At 34.9% G+C, this 22,310-nt stretch overlaps 1 protein-coding gene across 2 annotated transcripts in view; it reads left to right on the forward strand.

Annotated features, from left to right (window-relative positions):
* LOC138696094 (acyloxyacyl hydrolase-like) overlaps window positions 1–22,310 on the forward strand; it is a 49,409-nt gene that overhangs the window by 5,764 nt on the left and 21,335 nt on the right. Inside the window, exons 3-7 of one of the 2 annotated variants that reach the window (XM_069820626.1) lie at window positions 4,293–4,428; window positions 4,511–4,684; window positions 9,692–9,955; window positions 10,363–10,467; window positions 18,206–18,399. In XM_069820626.1, the coding sequence (XP_069676727.1) occupies window positions 4,293–4,428; window positions 4,511–4,684; window positions 9,692–9,955; window positions 10,363–10,467; window positions 18,206–18,399 (873 nt within the window). The remainder of the gene's footprint in view (window positions 1–4,292; window positions 4,429–4,510; window positions 4,685–9,691; window positions 9,956–10,362; window positions 10,468–18,205; window positions 18,400–22,310) is intronic. The other variant, XM_069820627.1, reaches the window with a different exon arrangement.

Genomic DNA, 22,310 nt, shown 5'->3' on the forward strand with positions numbered 1-22,310 from the left:
TACGTATAATAAGACTTTTATATAGTACTGAAAAGCTTTATTGTTAAAAGAGTGAACAACAGCTGATTTTACAATTGAATCAATATTCACGAAAACTAATTACCAATAATGAATCACATTTTATAACAAAGAAAAAGTTACACAAAGAATTTATTTGTATATAACTGAATTACACAAATCAATCACAAATAAACGTTCGGACATATCCTTCAATACTTCAAGTTCACCTATTTATATGACACATTTTATCACCACTAAGAGGAGTGAAAGATTTCTGGTCATGTTGCATGTTTTCTCGGTTCTTCACATTACGCACTCTTTGGTTTTGTGTGTCCATACTGGTAGAAGGTAAAATTATCCTCTGGTCTGTGTCAGCAGCACTCACTTTACTTAGCAATTCTGTAATATCATGAATTGGTGTTTGGCAAAAATTAAGTTGGAATTTCTGAGACAACTTTGCTGGTTTGCTGCAGCTCAAATCTTCTGTAACTCTAGAAGATACCAATTCAGCAGTAGAATTTATATCTGGAGTAGGTTTTGTGGCGGGTTTATGTTTTTTCTTAGCTGGAGAAATAGTGTTCTCTAAAACTATACTCCTTTTACTTGTTTCTGTTGTTCCATTATTTTGTTGTTGGTAGTCACTGGTAGCACAGATCATTGTAGACCATATGGGTGGCAGCTGTCCTATGCTTTTCAAATCATTTGTTGATAAATGGAAAAGTTTGCGTAACCTTTGGTCTTTAAGAAGTGTGGTTCTGCTTTATTCACTTTTAATCCAGAAAAGTTTGGTCGTGATATTGTGATGGGCACTAATTTGTAAGGAATGCGTGGATGCGAATGTAATGAAGCATCTATTTCAGTAGCAGGTTTATGATAGGATACAGGATTGAACTGAAGTCCCATGACTTCTCTCAGTTGCTCTATATCACTACGGGAACCAGATCCTCTAAGGTCACCGTCACCATTTATTTCTATTCCATCAGCAATACTGTTGTAAATACTATTTTTTTTACGTCTGTTGTAAAAGATCTTAGTCCTGTTTTTCGATGAACGTCTTTCAGTCTGAGTGCAGCAGGAACTGGAAGGCATTGCTGCTGAGGCTGTGATGTTATTCCTATTATGAAGACCTCGTGAAGCAAGTCTGGGGTCTCTGGCTTGCATTATTGGTACTTGTATCTTGGCATCAACATGTTCTGCTAATTGTGAAGTCAATGCAGAACTTCCTTTCAAGACAAGTAATATTCCTTGTCTGGGGTTTAATGCTAGACAAAATTCTGTTTACAGACACACTGATTTCTTTATGTGAAAGTTCCTTAGATGAATGTAATGATGATGTTTGACTGGAAGAGTTCTTGAGAACATTTACCAAACTTGCATCCTGTTCATCACTCGAATACCAATACCCATCTTTAGTAGTTTTATTTTCCTCTGTATCATTGATCCTATTTAATTCAATCTCCTTCTGATGTGTCGGAATATTTGAGCTTGTTGCTTCTTTCTGTTTTTGTTGAATCCTTATGGAAAGTTCTCTTTGCTTCTTAGGCAGCTTCAGGGTTAAAAAGTTATTATATTCTGACCCTCCACTTTTGTAACACCCTTGTGAAGTTATTGTGGGCTGTACAGAAGAACATGTAATTTGTTTATTACTTTTCGTCTCTAGTTCTATTTCCCTATTTTCTACATTTTTTCACTTTCATACATTCTAAGTGATGAATCTTCTCGTTATTAGAGTCTCGAAGATCATTAATGTCCTCTGGCTGAATGATGGCGAAGTTTCCATGTTCATTTTGTGAATCATATTCGGACGAAGAAGGCATTGGTGTACGAGAACCTCCTCCTTCAGTGACTGGCAAGTCATACTTGTTTGGAGAATGTAAGTCTTTCCTGAACATTGTGTTGTGCATTAAACGTTGTGGAGGAATTGGAACTTCTGTTTCAAGGAAACCTTCAAATAATGCAGTGTTACTATAACAACACTTTCGCACTGTTAATAATTTATTATTGTGTGAAGTATACAAACATGATTTAGAATACCGGCATCTAGCAATTTCAAATGAAATAAAATAAAATAAAGTGCACAATGTTTATGCCAGGAATTAAGTTTCATGTTTTCAATATATGTAATGTAATCTAATATACATGGTATCAGAGTTATTTTTCTAATAAAGAATATCGGAACACACCCTTTCCAATTATGTGCCTTTTCTGACAGTCCTACGAAAATAGTCATAAGATCTTCATTCATCATCTTCCTTTTCTAGGTAATAAATTTGTATTATTATTATAAACTTTTTTATATATTTATTCGTCGAGCAACAAGCAGTGACCCTTGTACAATGATGTCATAACCCACTATATAGTAACATAATGAGGTTGGCTGTTTAGACTCCTCTTCTTGATGTTCTGGTTGGATGATCGTTCACCTCTACTGATGCATGTAGACATGACGCCAGCAGGCAGCTGATAAGCCTTGACCTTTGATGGACTGTTCACGTCACGAGTAATGATAATACTAATAATAATAATAATAATAATAATAATAATAATGTTATTATTATTATTATTATTATTATTATTATTCGATCTAATTTTACTGTAATCAACCAGGAGACAAAGAAACCAGAATTCTGCATTAAGATCAATGAAGTATGTACACATTGGACCAAATATGTCGTCAACTTTCTTGTAATAGGAAGGCAATTGCAGTTTTTACGACATTCTAAACATCGTTGATATCAGTTTCTGGATTATATGCGTAGAAAAAACGACTCCGAAAAATAAAAATGTATTGTCGAGATAACTGTTTCTTTTTCAATTACGTGAGGAATTGATGAAACCTTGTTTTTTCATTTGTTTGTTTTTTTAAGTTTATTGGCCAGAGGCCGTTTACCGAAGTTATCTTTGTTTTCCTGTTTTCTTTAATTTGTTTCCTTTTTGCTACTTAAATTAATACAAACACAACACCCATGTCCGAGGCAGGACTCGAACCCACATCCCTTCGGACCAAGCGGTAGAGACAGTCTGTGCCTCTAGCTCTTGTGCCACCCAGGCTGGCTGGTTGGAACTAAGTTTAAAACTACCAGGGTTGAATTGCTAATTAGAAACGAATATTTAGAAAAATTTTAGCACTAAAGAAGAAGAAGAAGAACAGTGTCCAGTACTTGAGAAATGCGAAAAACGTACTATGTGCGCAATATGCTCTGCAAAGGAGAGGGGAATAACTCAGTTCTATTGCAAATAATGCAGAAAACCATTTTGTAAAGAACATAGGGCTTTACTGCGTCTTAACTGTAAGGAGGGAAAAATGTGACTTAATTGTTGGTAGTATTCTCATGTAACATTAAATTGACTGGAAAATAAATGTTCAGTAAACAGAATTTCCTAGTTTTTAGATATGAAAACAGGTAGTAAAAATTACCACCTTTCTTAGCATGTAGGCTTTCATGGCGTGTGTCTAATTGAAATGGAGCTTCTGGGCTAACAAGCAAACGTTCTGATGGGGGCAGGTAAGAAAGTTAAATTTTTTCTTTCACATGTTAATAATGTCAAAAGAAGTACTTATACAAATTTTGGCCACTCGATCGCAATCACCAGAAAGTGATATTCCCTGGGGCCGTTTATAGGAAAAAGCACAATTGCATGGAAATATTTATTGAAACAGATACAGGAATTACTGCGCTATTGTCAACATTTCCCCCACTGGAATTGAGACATGTGTCATACCATGGGATCAATTTTTGTGTTGTAGAAGTCAGCCACCTCAGATCGAAACCAGTGTTTGACTGCGTCTGCACCTCTCTCTGTCGATCCCATGACATGAGAAAGGTGTCATTTCCGATGGAAAATATGTTGAAAAATAGCTTAACAACTGCTGTGTCTGTTCCAATAAATTTGTCCAACGAAACTGTGTTTTTTTCTGTTAACGGCCCCTGGAGAACTTATTTTTTTACGGCCCTCGTAATTGTGGTCGAGTGGCCAAAATTTGTATAAGCACTTCTTTTGAGATTATTAACATAGTGGAAGAAAAAAATTTAACTTTTTTATCTGCCCCCATCAGAACATTTGCTTGTAAGATTCCGTGGTCTACTGGTGTAGATATTCCCAGACGTTTCATCTACTACTGTGGCAGACATCTTCAGTGGTGAGGTATCCTAGGTCGAAATCTTCTGCTAGGGGTACCTGTGGCAACTGAATCTGTAATTCATCAGCATTGGACAGAGTGCAACCTAAATCTCTGTTACGCAGATTTAATTTGACAAATATAAAACTAATTAGTATATCTTTTCTTGCAGGAAGCTTTCTGAAATCTTCACACCTGATGTGTTCTGCTATGGCATCGACATATGCTACTTGGACCCTGGTCAGAGCTACTGTCACCTCTTCCCCCGACCTCAGATGGGTTTCAGGCAGAGTGTACAGCTCATCAAGGTTAGGACAACCGTCTGTTTGACTGCTGCCCTGATGATTTGCAATTGTAAGAGTGTAACATTGTTTCACTACCATCTTGCAGGATCTCCTGCCGCCTGAACCCCAACGCAGTGCAATTAATCGACATCTAGCACACATCAGCTTAGATTTGTGCCGCTTCCCAGGCATTCATGAGCTCTGTGAGATGTTCAACAGGAGTTGGTCCCTGATACGACCTGCATTGGATGTTGACGGGGATTGGTTCAGCATTGTCAGAGTATATAGATTGCTTACTTTGGTTTATGTCAGTTAGTTCATCTTTACTCATGAAGATGTCTCCTTCTCGTCCTTTTTCTCCTCTTCTTTCTTATTTTCTTTTTTTCATTTTTTCGTTTTCTTCGCTTTGCACTACTTTCTGATAATTTTCTTTTGTTTTTGGGCCTTTCTGTTTACTCGTCCCTTTTCTTTTATTCTCTCTCTCTCTCTCTCTCTGCTGCTACAGTTATCATATTTTTCCTCCTTTTTCACTCTTGCCGAAATTGACATATTCTTTCTCTTCTATCTTTTTCTTTTTTATCGTCGTCGTCTTCCTCCTCCTTCTCTTTGGTAATCCTCGATAAACTCCGAGGGTTGATAGCTGTAACAATAAGGAACCCTTTTTATTAAACAACCTATATATTTTGACGCATCGTTTCGAAGTTACCATTGAAAATGTTTTTGCACGGTGGCATACATCAATGTATGCGAATGCGTGCACCCCTGTTTGTTTGTTGAGATGTTTGTAAGAGACGTGAAGGGTTGTTGTTTGTTTACGTTTAATGTTCAATACCTTTTCCTTTCATTAATTGAGAATGGATGTCTTACAAGGTCTTCCACCAATGCGCCAGGGACGAAGAGACCCATTGTCCCTAAGGCATTGATAAAGTCGAGCAAACATTGTGTGGTGAAGGTGATTTCTGTTTTCAAACTGTTGTTGGTACATGTGGAGAGCTCTTCTTCGTTTCCACGAGTCTCCCCATAACACATTACCATGTCAGTTAACTCAGTAAAAGTGTAGACATCCATTCTCAATTGATGATTAGTAGGGACCAGATTTTTATGTAATATCAAGGTGTGAAATATGTACATGTTTATGTAAGAAAAATAAGCTGAATATGTACCAAAATATGTAAAATCATGAAAATATTTAATATCAATATCTAGCAGGTATAGGATAAGTAAGACTCTCCAGTTGTGATTTCATAGAGCACCCGACTTTTTTACCGCATACTTGACACATTACTATTTTTCCATCTGTAGTGAAAGCTTCATCCATTGCAATCCATGATTTTATTTTTGTTTTTAGGGTTGAAGATTCAGGGACCATTTTAGTAATTAGTTAAAAGTAGTAGGTAAACTCACTTGCACTCTATACTGTAAGTACTAAAACTAGAGAACAGAGTGAAATGAATGACAACAGTACTGCAATCACTGTTTCACTTTACTGGATTAGGAGAAAATAAGAGGAGATGTGGGACACATGCATTTTAGCTGCTCCTTGTAAGAAACAAAGTAGCCTACTTACTAAAACCTCAAACTATAGGCATTTACAAACTTTTGTTTGAAAAGTGACATTCCTGTCTCATTCAGAACGGTAGGATTATTCCAACCTCAAGGTTCTAATTGCTCGGAAAATCCCATTTCCGTATAGGTCTACTAAATTTAAAGTAAAGAGGTCAAGCAATAACCTGAAAAGCTATTTATTTTAACTTTTCAACATCTTTCCAAGCAATAACCTGAAAAGCTATTTATTTTAACTTTTCAACATCTTTCCAGTTTGTTCCTTTACTTCAGCTTTTTTTCAAAAGTCAGCTACTTTATTGCGGCTCATGTCAGACTTGCACGGGTTTTCCCTGGAAGGATTAGGAAGAGGGTGGATAAGGTTGCAAATTGCATGGGAACAGATTGTTAAAACATGTGCAGAACAATTATAGTTCGAGACAAATCATGTCGTCCTTGTCCTACTCCAGCACATGAAGGGAATGCTACTTTCTGAGTGATTTTTACAATACAAGGTAGTTGTATGAGAAAGGTTGCCTTTTCTTCACTCATATTTACAGTGAGTGGTATGGGGTGAGTGCCTCTATTACTTCCTGGAACTAAGGCCGTTATGTTTCGTCCCGAAATACGTATATCCTTTCTTGGGTAGATAAAAAGGCTTTTTAAATCTGTGTATTTCAAATTGTAAACTTCCCAAGCAGAAGTTTTTTTTTTCTTTTTTTTTTTTTTTTTCCTTTTAGAGAAGTAAAAATGAATAAAACAATTAAATATGTACATTTATGTAATACCAAGCCATAATATGTAATGTGGGATAAATATGTAAAACTATGTAGTATCAAATTTTAGTATATTAATAGTAATTACAAGATTTGCAAAGATTTGTTATTTATATAGGGTTAGGTTGAAAGGAATATAATATGTAATTACATAAAAATCCGGTCCCTAATGATTAGACTGAACTGAAAGGAACATTAAACGTAAACAAACAACAACAACAACAACAACAACCCTTCTCGTCTCTTACAAACATCTCAGGAAACAAACAGGGTGCACACATTTGCATACATTGACATACGCCTACGCAAAATTATTTTCAACAGTAATTTCAAAACGACGCTTCAAAAGACATAGGTTGTTTAACAAAAAGAATTCCTTATTGTTAAATCTATCACCCCTCAGAGGTTTTGAATCACCCTGTATATCTGTTTATTCGTTTCCTTTCTCTTCCTCCTCACTCTTTATTTTCACCCTCCATTTTTTTGTTATGATTCTCACTTTTCCTACACTACCTCAGTCTATTTTCCATCCTTCTCCCCATCCTCACTTCTATCTTTCGTTCTGTTAACATTTAACTCTTCTTCCCCCATCCTCCTCCCTCAAACTTCATCTCATTACTCTAAGGCATTCCTTTTTTTTTCTCTCATTCCTTTCTCTTCGACATCCTCATACCCCATTCCTTTCCTCATTCCCTTTTCTTTCTCCTAACACCTCTTCTCTCCCCACCGCCTCCTCATTCCCGTACCTTTCACGTCACACTCCTTTTTCTTCGACATCCTCATACTCCTTACCCTTCCTCATTCCTTTTTCTTCCTCCTCATATCTTTTTCTTATTCCTCCTAACATTTCGTCTCTCTCTACCTCCTCATTTCCGTACCTTTCACCTCGCACTCCTTTTTCTTCGACATCCTCATACCCCTTACCCTTCCTCATTCCTTTTTCTTCCTCATCTCTTTTTCTTATTCCTCCTAACACTTCTTCCCTCTCCACCTCCTCATTCCCGTACCTTTCACCTCCCACTCCTTTATCGTACGTAATTCTCTTTCCTTTTTCTTCGACATACTCATACCCCTTTCTCTTCCTCATTCCCTTTTTTTCTTCCTCATCTGTCTTTCTTCTTCCTCCTAACACCTCTTCTCTATCCACCTCCTCCTCATTCCTGTACCTTTCACCTCGCACTCCTTTTTCGTAATTCTTATTCCTTTTTTCTTCTTCGCTCCTTTCCCTTTCACCTCATACCCTTTCTCTTTCCTCCTATTCATTCCATTTTGCTCCTCGTTGCTTTTCCTTTCACCTCACACTACTTCCTTTCCTCCTAATTGCTTTTTCTTCTTCATTCCTTTTTCTTTGCTTCACACCCCTTATCTTTTCTACTCCTTCCTTTTTCCTTCTCGTCCATTTTCCTTTCACCCCACACTTCTTTTGTTTCCTAATCGTCATTTCCTTTTCTCTTTCGTTCTTTTTTTCTTTCATCTCACATCCCTTCTCGTTTTTATTCTCACATTTTCCTCTTTCTCTCTCTTCATTACATTTCCTTTTTCTTCCCAATTTTCTGTTCGTTTTTCATTTTCGTCCTCATTTTTTACTTCCTCATTCATTTTCCTTGTCTTAATTTTCTCATTTTTTCCTTTTCTTCTTCCTTTAGCATTGCCTTGTCTTGCCTGATCTCATTATTAGGGCCAATGCCAGTTTTCGTTTTTGTCATATGAGACATATTTTCCATAAGATTACCACAGTTAGTGATAAATGAAACAGTGCAATAGTTTCTATTGCTTTCTACGCGAAAGAAATAGGTACTTGTGAATTACTAAGAATAGTGGCGGACTTATCTCGAGAGAACTTGCACAGTGTTGAGTGTGATAGGACAATGCCTTTGTTTCTTATTTATTTATTTTCTTGTTTGCTTATTTTCAATTTTGTGAGCCTTACTGCCAATTTAGTTTCCTTACATAAAATACTTTTCAGTTAAGAATTCTGACATTCTACAGGGTGATCTGTTTGGGTTGGATAAAATAAAGACACCGTAAAACATTTATTACTGAACTTTATTTGTTGAAACTTTGTGCATATGACACTAAAAGATGGGAGATTCCTCAGAGTTCAACATGATCCCCATTGCGCACCATGCACAATTCATAACGGTGATGCAATTCAGCCTGTGTCCGTTGTAACATAAGAGGGGTGATTTGTTGAAAAGCTTGAGTAAGCGGTAATTTTTACTCTCAGATCATCAGTGTTCCTGGATTTCTGTCAATAGACAATGTCTTTAACAAAACCCCACACGAAGAAGTCAGGAGGGGTTAGATCTGGGGAGTTTGGAGACCAAGCTAAGAAATAAATGCTTCTCGTACTGGGTCTCACCTGCGGCCTCCTGCATGTTTTTAACACAAAACCTGTTTCTACAAATGTTCGATACCACAACATTATGGAATCGTATTTAGGTACATTACACACACCATACTCACATAGAAATTCCCTTTGAACTCTTTTAAAACTCTCAAATGTAACATACCAAAGAACACATTGTGCCTGCTGCTGATTTGTAGTAGCCATTTTAATCATCTACGATTTTTATTTGTCCTTTCAGATTATGCATTGTTGATTGTCATATATGGAAATTCCCATCTTTTAATCATAATATAACCAGCAAGAAATGTTTCCTACTATCATAATAGTTTTATAATAATAAATTAATATTATCCATACCTAAACGGATGAGACTGTATTTACTCGTACATATTTTTTTAGCAAGGTAATTTGAAGATATAATGTAGGAACAAACAAAATCCATCTGCACACACATATACATAGAGAGAAAACATGACATGACATGACATGACATGACATGACATGACATGACAAATGTTTTTGTGACAAATTGTTAAGCCTCGAAATGGATTTATTGTAATGTCGCACACAGAGCATTCTTTCTTCAGTGTATTATAGCATATGCTTTGTGTTGTGCCAGCCTGCACGTGGGGCTTTCTGGCGAGGTCGGGACTGCCGTGACTGGGACCTTAGCTCTTATCCGGGCAGGCAGCCGATGGACAATGACGAGACTGCAGACACCAACTGTAATGGTATCTGGGGAGTCGACCCCATCACGGGTAAACCTTGGGAACAGTTGCTATGCAAGGACTTCGACTCTCGTGGCATTGTTTACATCGGCGATTCTGTGGGTGCTCATTTTCACTTTCCAGAGACATGGATCAACCCTCTCCTTTTATCGCAGGTACGGCATTCACTATCTGATTGTGCCAATAGTGAAAGTAATATACTGGGACAGCCTGACAGTTATTGTGAGAGCTAGCAAAGAGGAAGCTTCAGAACCAATCTCAGTATCTAATTATCCCCTTACAAGATAACCAGGAATCACTCACAACCTGATGGACTTGTTTTGCATAGTTAAGTCTTCTTAACTCTCAGATTGAACCATTCACGCTATTTTTGTTATTACGTGGGTTGTGATATGTAATTCTCGCTTCACAAGTAAGAAATGGACAATGTTGTTCTTGTTATATATTTTTAACGTTAATAAATGAGCTTTCTCCTGTGGAATTTAAATAATACAGATGTTACTTATGTTAGGAAGCATTGCGAGCCTACATTTAGCTGAGTTTAATTCTTTTCATGCTGAAGGATACTGTGCACAATTACACGCAGCCATTGCTGGATGAGCTTGACTGGCCACACCTGGGCTTTGCTACTGGATTCATGAACACAACAGAGCCACTGCTGATCAAAGTATGTAATGTGAAAATATACATTTGTTTATAAAATAAAGCTCACTTTAAATAAGAAAAATAAATAGAATAGAATTATTCTTACACTTCACTAATGCAGAATTAAAAAAAAAAAAATTAAATAAGAAATACAAAATTTAAGAACTTATAGTTAATAATTTTGACTCAGGGGCATGCTTCCTTCGAGTACACCATTTTCCCTGCCATCATTTCTCCAGTTCTGCACTCTTATCAGCCATGAGGAAGTGTTCGGTCTTGCCAGCTAATGCTTATTTTCTGGCACCTACCTGAGATTTTTTACTGGTTGTTAGGCCCTGCCTGGCTAGCAGCAGTGCATCACTGTTTGGCAGGCAGTTGAATGAATTCAAATCAATGTTAAGTCTACTAAAATCTAGTAGGTATAGATATATTATAACAGACCAGTTATATTATTCGTTAATTGAAATTAAGTTTACTATTCCAAAATTTCTTGTAAAGGACTATATCATATAATATGCATACATGTGCACACGAGTTTTGCAGCTACCTAACTCGGCACTCATTAAAACAACAATGTTGGAATGTGGTAGATGGGTAGGTGTACCAATAGAAAAGAAATTATTGTAAGAATATGATATGATATGATATGATATGATATGATATGATATGATATGATATGATATGATATATGATATGATATATATGATATGATATGATATGGTATGATATGATATGATATGATATATGATATGATATGATTGATATGATATGATATGATATATGATATGATATGATATGATATGATATATATTTTATTCCATCAGCTTACATCGGTCGTGATGGCCCTTCACATTTCTGTATACCGTGCCATCATTCCCTTAGATATATATTCTGCTTATGCTTTTTAAACATCCGGCTATTACATATAAGATGACTTTTCTATCACCTCTCTCACCTCTGTTTCCCTCCCTTCTTTTTCTAGTTACCCCTCCCTTTCCTAGTTGTCTATCTTATTCTTACTAATCTCATTTAACTTAACAATCACTTATCTCAATTCCTTATTAATTGTTCCCAACATTGTTTACATTAAGTTGAACTCTTCCATAATTGTCAACTTATTTATTCAATTGAATCACTAACGTTCACTGACCACTTATTCCCACTAATCTAATCTGTATATTTTCAGACGAAATAGTTTCTACACTTTTATTATATTTCCATTCCCACTTTCTTTGTTATATTTCTATCACTATTTACTTATTATCACTCCCTGCTTATTACTTGTATCTTATCCTTTTTCACTAATATTCCCTTGCCTTACCGTCTTTTCTGTCACCATCATCATTTCTACTTTATCACTTTCCTAAGTTTTGTCACTCATGCATACTATTTTCACTTTATCTCTTTCCTATGTTTTGTCACTCATGTACCAACCTCTTAAGTTGTAACTTTTCTGTCCCTTACTTCTTCCCACTGACGTAGGCCTGCCTCTATTCGGTGTTGCTATGTTCCTTCATCCCTTCCAGTTCTTGCAGAATCTTGACTTCTTATCTTAGTTTCTTCATCTCTCGATCCCTTTTGTAATTGCTGACCCATATATTTTGTTCTTCGAGCTAGATTCAGTGAACTCTTTTTGCTGCTCTCAGCTCCTGTATGCAGTCCTTCTGTTCTCCCCTGTCTACCTGATGCCGTCATCATTACTTTAGTGCAAGTCTCTTGTTTCTTCCTCAATCGTTTGTTTGACATCCTCGCCTGCTGCTGTTGCTTTGCATTGCATTACTTTACTCTGGTCGCTGGCCTCTCTTCCTGGTTCATGTGATTCGCTGAGTGTTCCATTCCATCGCTTGCTATTCTTTTCTGTGTGATGACTTCTCCACCTTCTAATTTTCCAAATACTTCTCCCATCTTATGTTTTATTATAACGTTCCTTATCTCCTCTTTCATTGCCCCTAACTCTGTATGGTTCAAATTTTCTAAACAGCATTCCACATCAAACATCTCCCCATTTATCTTTAATTTGTCTCCGTATAATCTAGCGAAATGACCGTTTTTCCTTGCAGCCTTCATAAAAGGAATCAATATTCTTCTCCTGCATCTTACTTCATATTAAAAATCATGTTTCAGTCTAATATTAGAGTTTTTTAAGTACTTTCGTTTGCTCAAAATTTTTTCTTTTGCCATTATATTTGAGAATTTAACTAGAATAGATCTATTTACATTTTTTCCGATTCTGTATGCTTCTTTTATTTGTCCATCACTCACATCAATCCTGAACCAATCCCAGCACACTTTCATTACAGTCTCGTATGTTTCCAATGTCTGTTTCTTCTTCTTTTCCAATTCCTTGCAGCCTTCATAAAAGGAATCAATATTCTTCTCCTGCATCTTACTTCATATATCAGTCTAATATTAGAGTTTTTTAAGTACTTTCGTTTGCTCAAAAAGTTTTTCTTTAGCCATTATATTTGAGAATTTAACTAGAATAGATCTATTTACATTTTTTCCGATTCTGTATGCTTCTTTTATTTGTCCATCACTCACATCAATCCTGAACCAATCCCAGCACACTTTCATTACAGTCCCGTATGTTTCCAATGTCTGTTTCTTCTTCTTTTCCTTGATTCCAAATAATATTAAGTTCTTTCTTCTCTGATCTTCTTCTAGATATTTCACCTTACTTTTCATTAGGTCGTTTTCCTTCTGTAGAGTTTCCAACTTTTTGTAGATATCTTCAGTGTTTGCTTCAAGGTTTACTACTGCTTGAGTATTTTCTTCAATATTCGCCATTATTACACTGTTACGCGATGTCGGTGTCAATGCTACTACTACAATATTTATTCACTGCCAAACTTTCTCTGCACACATGTATACTGATCTGCTGTTCGCTGTGGACTATTGTAAGAATAGTGACATTTTGGTTCAAAATTTAAAAAATGGTAAATAACGAGTTTGTTAAGTTTTGTTATAGATGAATGACAAAATGAATTGGACTAGTGCTTTGAAAAACGAACTGGATAAAATTGGACTGGAACAACTGTGAATAGAGAATCGCGAAAGTGTAAATATTACTAGACAAATATGTAATGATATAGAAAGTCACAACTTTCCTGTAATTTTATAGTGAAGTTTTTATTCACGTGACTAAACATTTGTTGGTTTTCTACATCATTACATATTTGTCTAGTAACCAACAAATGTTTAGTCACGTGAATAAAAACTTCACTATGAAATTACAGGAAAGTTAAAACTTACAGAGTCAAGAACCATGCGATAAAAATGCTAAAGTTGGTTTTGCATAGATTAGGTTAGGAGTGTGGGAATTGAGATTTTAGGGATAGTATAGAAAATGATAGATGTATATTATGTGGCCAAATAGGAGATGTGAAGCATAATTATTAACATGTGTTAACGACAGATTGAAGTGAACGCAGTTTTATGTTAAAGGAATGGCTACATTTTAGTAATGAAATTGTATTAGCCAAAATATCAATAGTTACAAATGAACAGGTAACAAAGCCTTAGGAACATATTTTTGCTAAGTATGAGAAAAGTGAATGAGGGAAATAAACAAGTTAAAAGAAATGTAAAGTAAATTTAAAAATGTAAATACACAGTTCAATAGAATTAGCAGAACATGTTTTTGAACATTTGGTATGTTACTGTAATTGTGATACAGATGGTACCAGTGGTCGTATTGCATAAATTCATAGATAGATAGACATTTTATTAACCATTGGAATACAGTATGGCATCGTCAAGGACAGATTTATGCGTTGTTTGGCAGTAAATGGGGGCCATTTAAGCACCTTTTGTGAACTGAAATCAACTCTAATACAACACAACAATATTAATTTTGGTTTTAATGGATTTTCTTGCTTTAAAATCCATTTATTGTATTACTATTGCAGTTAAATTTCAATGGTGCATATCTTACGAGTGTCTTTTTTAAATTATAAATTTAAATAATATTAATATTGTTATTCAATTGTTGTTGTTGTCTAGTGCCTTGCATCTGGCAATGAAGCCATTAGCAGTCGTGCTTTCCAATACTTTTGTTATTCAATTGTTTTTATTAGCTTTATTCACTTGTTCCTTCTATTAGCTTTTGTCTGCAATTATTTAATCCAAAGCCTCCTCAAATTGATGTACTGAAGCATTAGAATTTCCCTTTGTTCAGTATATATACTTTGCCATCAACAGAGGTAATATTTTAGAAAACAATAGTTTATAAATGGCAAAAAAAAAAAAAAAAATGATGATTTTGTACGTACTGAGACCTGAAGAATCCAAAAATGGGGAAATAAGTACATGGTGCCATTTAAAAAAAATCAGATTCATTGGCACACTCTTTATAAAATGAAAGGCATATTATTTGAAAACAAGTTCAAAATATTCCTTCTTTGACACCCTACAACTTTTGTATAAATAGTTTCTTCATAAAATTAGAAATAAGAAAGTTACAAGCATTGTTCCATACTTTTTACTCACTCTGTATAATGTAATATAAATTCACTGGGTATTGATTCCAGCAATGATATACTATAAATTGAAGTTTAATAGATTTTAAAACCAGGAGCAGTGCCAAAGAGGAGCAAATGTGCGTAGAGTCTTTCAAAGAATTCCTATGCCCTCCGACTGCTGCCAACAATATTGGTTAATGTATACATCTTGATTACACAACTTTTAACACTATATCACTTCGGAATATGTATTCGTTAATGTATTTCTATTACATTATTCCACATTGTATTTATATAATTACTAGTATGGTAGCAAACTAAGTAGAACTCACAAAAAAATGGGAATATTTAGGATATTGTGGCATTATAATTTTTTAGCATTTATTGGTTTATATTTATTGACATTTGCTTTCTATTCACCTGAAAAGTACGATTCACATTATAATCTGCATGCGATTAACAATGGGTTCTAAGATGTTATTTGTTATTTTGTTCTTGCCACTGCTCTTTCTTTAGTCTCATTTGATCTCTTTTTTACAAATTGGGTGTTGGTAATAAATTAGTCACTATCTCCCTTCATCTCAGATCTACCCCAGCCATGCCCCCCTAGGTTTATTTATCTATTGCCACCCCTGTTTAAAACAGTTGTTTGGTTTCCTATATTTTGGAATTTAATGAAGGGAACTTATCTGTTTGCAGTGAAATGAGTATGCAGACATGAACTTGGAAAATGTACATATCTTTCTTCATAAAATTAAGCTCGAAATTCATTAATAATGTTCTATTAATGCAGACTAACATATACACAAATCACTAAATAAATAGAAAAAAAACCAGCTCGCTGAAACCGCGTTTTTGCCTTTCATGTAGGCATTAGCAGCTGGCGATGCGATGGTTGGACTGCGCAGCAGACTGTGATATGGGCACATTCTACTAGCACTCCCACTGCAAAATATTTAACTAGCTTGTGTACGCATGAGACCACAGGAATCAAGAAAGTGAGAAGTTGTATAAGAATGGCAGATGACGAGGTTGTACTGACCTGCACATATTTATTCACCATTCTTGGTGACTTAATTTGTTTACTATTGAAAGATTCTCCCTTCTAAAAAGACTAGCAGGAAAGAAATGGGGATGCTCTAGGAATACTTTGAACACTACATACAAAATGTTTATACATCCAGTGCTGACATACTGCGGAGAAATTTTAATTACTTCACCTTTCATAAACGAAATAGAATATGTTCAAAACCAAGCTCTCGGACTCATTACTGGTGGAATCAAAACAACTCCAATAGATTCTATGAGATTCCTCACTAATATTAACAGCATCAAAATGACAATAGAAGAAAAAGCACTGATTCAATATGAAAAACTTATTAGATTACCAGGAAACAATTGGCATTCATACAGTCCTCTCTGTAGATTGAAAACTCAAAAAAGTTTCACATCCATTGTTCAAGAATTAAAACAGAAAATCAATATCCCGAATTTAAAAGAAAACCTACAAATTAAACCAATCCCTTTAACTCTATTAAATATAGAATATAATCTAAATTTAACAGAAGAAATACTAAAATCAGAAGTAAACACTGAAATACTAAAACAATTGTCTTTAGAGACAATTAATATTAGGTACCCTCCACAAAACTAGCTTCATTTATACACTGACGGATCCTTGATCTCCAGAGAACAAGGTGCCGGTGCAGGTGTTACGTGGTGTCTCTTCTCACTTTATAGATCTCTTGGGTGTGGAACAACAAGTTTTGATGGAGAAATCATTGCAATAAGTGAAAGTCTCAGGAATCTTCTATGCCACATCAATAAATTTAAAAATTATTGTCAGACTCCAAAGCAGCTATTCTATCAATAGTCTCTAAACACACACCTTCATCTCAAACAGTAGAAATAACTAAAATGCTCTCTCAATTAATATCACTCAATAAAAGAATTGTATTCCAATGGATACCATCCCATTGTGGAATCCTGGGAAACGAGAATGCGGATGCTTTAGCAAAGAAGGGCAGCACTGCTACTTACAGACCTGTTACTAAATCTACGTATTACTCTGTGAAAAGATTGATTAAATCTATATACTTAGACTTCAACAAACAAAATTTGATAACACAATCTCAAGGGAAAAAATGGAACTCTCTGCATCAAAATCCACAGTTAATTCCCGATTTACCACGAAAATCGTCTGTAGCTGCATTTAGATTGACAACAGGCCATGATTGTTTGGCCAAACACCTGCATAGAATTGGAATATATCAGTCCCCTAACTGCCCATTGTGCAACTCAAACCAAGAAATGGATTCAGAACACCTCAAAATCTGTGCTTCATTGGCTGGCCATGATAATATCTTTGAAAAATATTGGAGTGCAAGAGGTCAAATGACTTTATTGTCAAACGCCTGGCATTAGAAAACAACAACAACATATTTATTAACTGATTTTCATAATGTCCTTAATTTTATTTACGTATTCAACAGAAAATGGATATATAATATATATTCTGTTATATTTCAGATAACTTTTTCGTAAGGAAAGAAGAGAGTGTCTGCATAAAGGCCCACTCCCACTTAGTGGAATCGAATTGAACAGAATTTCTCTTCAAAATGTATTTAAATGGAAGATAGCAGAAAGTGGCGGGGTGCAGCACAGTGTATCGAATCAAATCGAACAGAACAGGATTCAGGAGCTAGAATATTTATTCCACTGCTGGAACAGAATTTCTTGTTTCGAGTATGATCATAAGATCTCGTGAAAAAACAAATGAACCACATCCATTCTTGGTGACTTAATTTGTTTACTATTGAAAGTTATTGCTGAAATAGTACATATACAAAAATCACAATTTATATGAACGAAGAAAAATTACTAAATCTGGTGTAGAATTATCATCTTTTGTATGACAAAACACAAAAGCACTGTTTGGTTCGATTCCACTACATGTGAGCAGCAGCAGACTTTTCGTTTCGATTTTGCTAAGTGGGAGTGGATCTTAACTGTGCTAGCAGTTTGTCACTTGACATATCGTCATAAAATTTACAACATTACTAACATTAAGTTTTTGAGCTTAAATTCCAGAAGAAGTGAGGACTAATTATCCTGTGGCATTTATCTCACTTATAGCTTAAAAACTGTAGCCGCATCTCTTATCTTCCCCAAAACATTATGATTACTCTAGTGGAGACATTTGTAAGAGTAAGAAATGTGTTGTTGTATTACTAAACTTAAAAATATTTTATTTTTTATGTGTTGTGAAGAGTGCATTGATCTATTGGTATGTGTACCTAGGGTATTACAGATTCCTTGTACCTGAGACTTCGTGCACGTAACAGGTGTAACCATCGTGACTACCAGAATCTGTCTCGAAATGGTGCTTCCAGCTATGATGGAATAACATATGTGAAGAGCCTCGCACGTAACCAAACCCACGATAAGCCATTGCTTGTGATGTATGGAATGTATGGCAATGATATATGCAACAGGTAAGGATATGTCAAGCACACTCCTATTTTACATTAAAATATCTGCAAGCCTTGCTTAGAGAAGAGGCATGAGGGTTGGCTTACAGAATTGGGGCAAAAAAAGGAAGGTTACCTACTTCAAGCAATGATGCAGTTCGTTCTAACAATATGTATCCAGGTAGAAATGGTTGTTGCAAATCAGAATTGTGTATGTACATTGTTTTCTCTTATACTGTACATGTCTGAACTAGTATTAGAGGGTCTTACCGTCTAAAATTCTGTGACATAGCACTTGCTCACAGATATTCTGTGACAAATGTGCTTCACTTGTTATATTCATTGTCTTATATGATGAAAGAGTAATGGAACGGAGAAAAATTCTCTCCGGCGCCGGGATTTGAACCCGGGTATATATGTGTATATATGTTGTTTTTTGTTCACTTTCTACGAGCAGTAATCTCGTATTGTATTTGTTCTGCTCACATCTTGTTGAACTGCACCAACAAAAATTAAGTGTTTGGAATGAGTTAACATAAATAAAGATCCTGGTTAATAATATAATGTAAAATTAGCTTATTCGTCCATCAAGGTACTGTTATTTGTGCAAACCATCAGGTTAGAATAGTGAGTGTTTTCAGGAGAAGAACGAAATGATGGAGGAAAGAGCTGGGTCCTTGAAGATATTGACGGCATTGGGATACTATCATATTTGCCACTTCCAATGAGTGCATCATATAACAAATTGTCGATAATCCTGTGCGCTAAAAGTTGATGTTCGTTTTTAAATTTTCTTACTTGGCAGCAATATTAAACTTGGCTCTAATTGACTGGACGGTGTGACTTTTGGTGTTTCAAATAAGTTCTATAGTACGATTCTTGGCGTCTCTCAGTGCAGTTCCTACCCGGAGATCTGATTGAGGGACTATTTTACCTCTGGAGAATTTTACACTGAGGGACTCCATGTATCATAAAAAATATAGTGACTACACTTCAACTCTGGTTACTAGCAACAGGCATCTATAATGAATACCGATTAAAATACCCCTCATTTCTCATGAAAAACAAAAACTGAATAGATACAGTGGACTTTATGTTGTCAGCAAACAGCTGGATACATTAAGAAGATTGATTGATTGATTGATTGATTGATTACTTGGCAGCAACACCAGCAGCAAGATTGATTACTTGGCAGCAACACCAGCAGCAAAAATATATACGTTATCTTGTTTTGTTCCTTCCATTTTTTGCTTCACATGTTGCACGACTGTGAAGCCCTTGGGTCAAACATTATAGCTAACCTGCAAACTCTTAATTTTCGTCATATTTAGATTTTTGTAATCTGCATGAGATGAATCCCATATTATAAGTCTAACTTCAATTTCTTTTATAAAATGAATAATATTTTTCATTTGTCCATTTCATTTACAACAGAATGCACCTACAAATGTTTCTTCTGGTGTATTGTATTCAGTGAACATGCACAAATTGGGCACTTACTGAAATCCACAGCGTGTGAACAAGCATGAATATTGTGTGCACACACTGAAGAATGGTGGATACAGTGACCTTGTGTGCACACTCTGTACACACACTTCAGTTTAGTTTCTGTTATTGGAGTGAAAACATTTAGTGTCCACTGTTTGTTCTGTGAAGTACTTTGTTTCAAATAGTTGTAAATGGAATGAACAAATGATAAGTTTATTATTTAAGAAAGTTATTTCATCACTGTCTGTGAGAACCTAATTCTTTTCTCCATACTTTCGTTTTTCTCCTAAAATACTCGATATTCTAACTTGACAGTTTGCACAAATAACAGCACCTCGATGGATGAATCAAGTAAAGAAACTGCCAAGGAAAGTCCTGAGTTTTGGTACATGAAACAGTGATTTGTAAAGTTTGTATTTTTGAAGATGAATAAAAAAATTGTACCATTTTTTAAGTACCTAGATTGTTTAAATAGTTATTTATTATTTTGTCTGATTTATAAACAAAAAAAACTTACTTTTACATTCTTTTATTAACCATGATCCTTTTAATTATGTTAATTCTTTCTAAAAATTTAATTTTTGTTGGTATGTGAATTTATGTATGTCAGATAGTCAAATATAGTAGAATCCCTCTTATCCGGCACCAAAGGGACCAGGCTAGTTCCGGATACGAGATTTTGCCGGACATTTGAATAAATACTGGTATATATGTATATATATATATATATATATATATATATATACACACACAAACACTTCATATATATATATATATATATATATATAAAGTTCGTATTTCATGATGCCAAATGTTAAAACTGCAGCTATGTGAAGCTTATTTCTCTATCACTTGCTCATAACTGAATAAACATAAAAACTGTGTGTATTTTTCTTATTAAAATACATCACACAACACAAATAATACACTAATTCTAGGTTCGAATATTCACTGAAAATTAAAGTTCTTACGAACTTCCTAATGTGTCAACACTGATGGCCCGAACATAACTAAATAAACATAAAAACCGTGTGGATTTTATTTATTAAAACACATCACATAATACACTAATTTTAGGTTTGAATATTCACTGAAAACGAACGTTCGTGCGAACTTCTTAATGTGGCAACAGTGACGGCCCAAACATAATTAAATAAACATAAAAGCTGTATGGATTTTCTTTATTAAAACACATCACACAACATAAATAATACACTGATTTTAGATTCGAATATGCACTGAAAATGAAAGTTCGTGCGAACTTCCTAATGTGGCAAAAGTGACGGCCCAGCTGTGGCAATGTGGCAGATTTAAACTTTTTTTTTGGCCTAGCCAAAAGTGCCGGTTACGATGTATTTTGCTGTACATATTTGAAACTATATTAGTTGAACCGTTAAAAGTGTTATAATGTAAACAGGTTATGTACCTGTGACACCTGTTTAAATTATAACACTTTTAACTGTGCAACTAATATAGTTTGAAATTTTAAACAAGTGTTAACATGAACAAAAAACAATGTGTCAAGTACATATTTAGAAAATTTGTATTACATAATATTTTTGAGAGTTTACGTTCATTTACTTGGTGGTCTACACAGACGATTTTATCTCATAATGGTTATTAAGTAGTAATAATAAATTATAACGAATAATAAATTAAAACAATTATCTTTCGATGTGGATATTAAAGAATTACAGACTTACGAGAAAATGCGAGATATCAATTGTCTTGACACCTTGAACAAATACATCAGACTAGTAAGAAATCTCCAGTAACATGGTATCTCAGTGTTACTGTGAGTTCCAATTTTACTGGAACACATATTGATTTATTGATAAAAACAGTTGTATCACAGAGACATAGACAAAGTCAAAAGAAAAACAAACAAACTAAAATACTATATCAACACTAGTTTCCATAAATTCATTTATATCGTAAAAAGTGTTTTTGATTAGCCAGTCATGAATAACACACCTAAATCTATTAAAATTAACAATATGAGCACTATAAGCAAGTTTGTTAAAAAGTGGTTTAGCTTTTTGCTTCTTCAATTAAATACCTACAATGACATAAGCCGAAGAAAAAGCATATCGACCTTCTGAGTAATTATATTGGTGGATACTAGACAAGAAAATAAGCATAAATTATTTGCGTACAGAATATTCACGCACAAATTGATTACACTGTTTGCGACGAAGACCATTTATTTTTGAAATGGTGGAGACAATCTTGAATAACTGTGCAGAACAGTATATGAGAACTTCAATACTGCACAAATGCGTGGCACACAGAATTGCAGTGGAACAGCACCTTTACGCACATGTGTCACAGAGCTCACAGTATAGGAGATATGCTGTGCTTACAGTAATGGTAAACATTTGGTCATTCTTCAGAAGATATTAATTTTAGGACCCACGTTTATAGGACTCTTATTTCTTGTTTTGATG

This window comes from Periplaneta americana, chromosome 3, assembly GCF_040183065.1.
Source record: "Periplaneta americana isolate PAMFEO1 chromosome 3, P.americana_PAMFEO1_priV1, whole genome shotgun sequence".
Lineage (NCBI taxonomy): Eukaryota > Metazoa > Arthropoda > Insecta > Blattodea > Blattidae > Periplaneta > Periplaneta americana.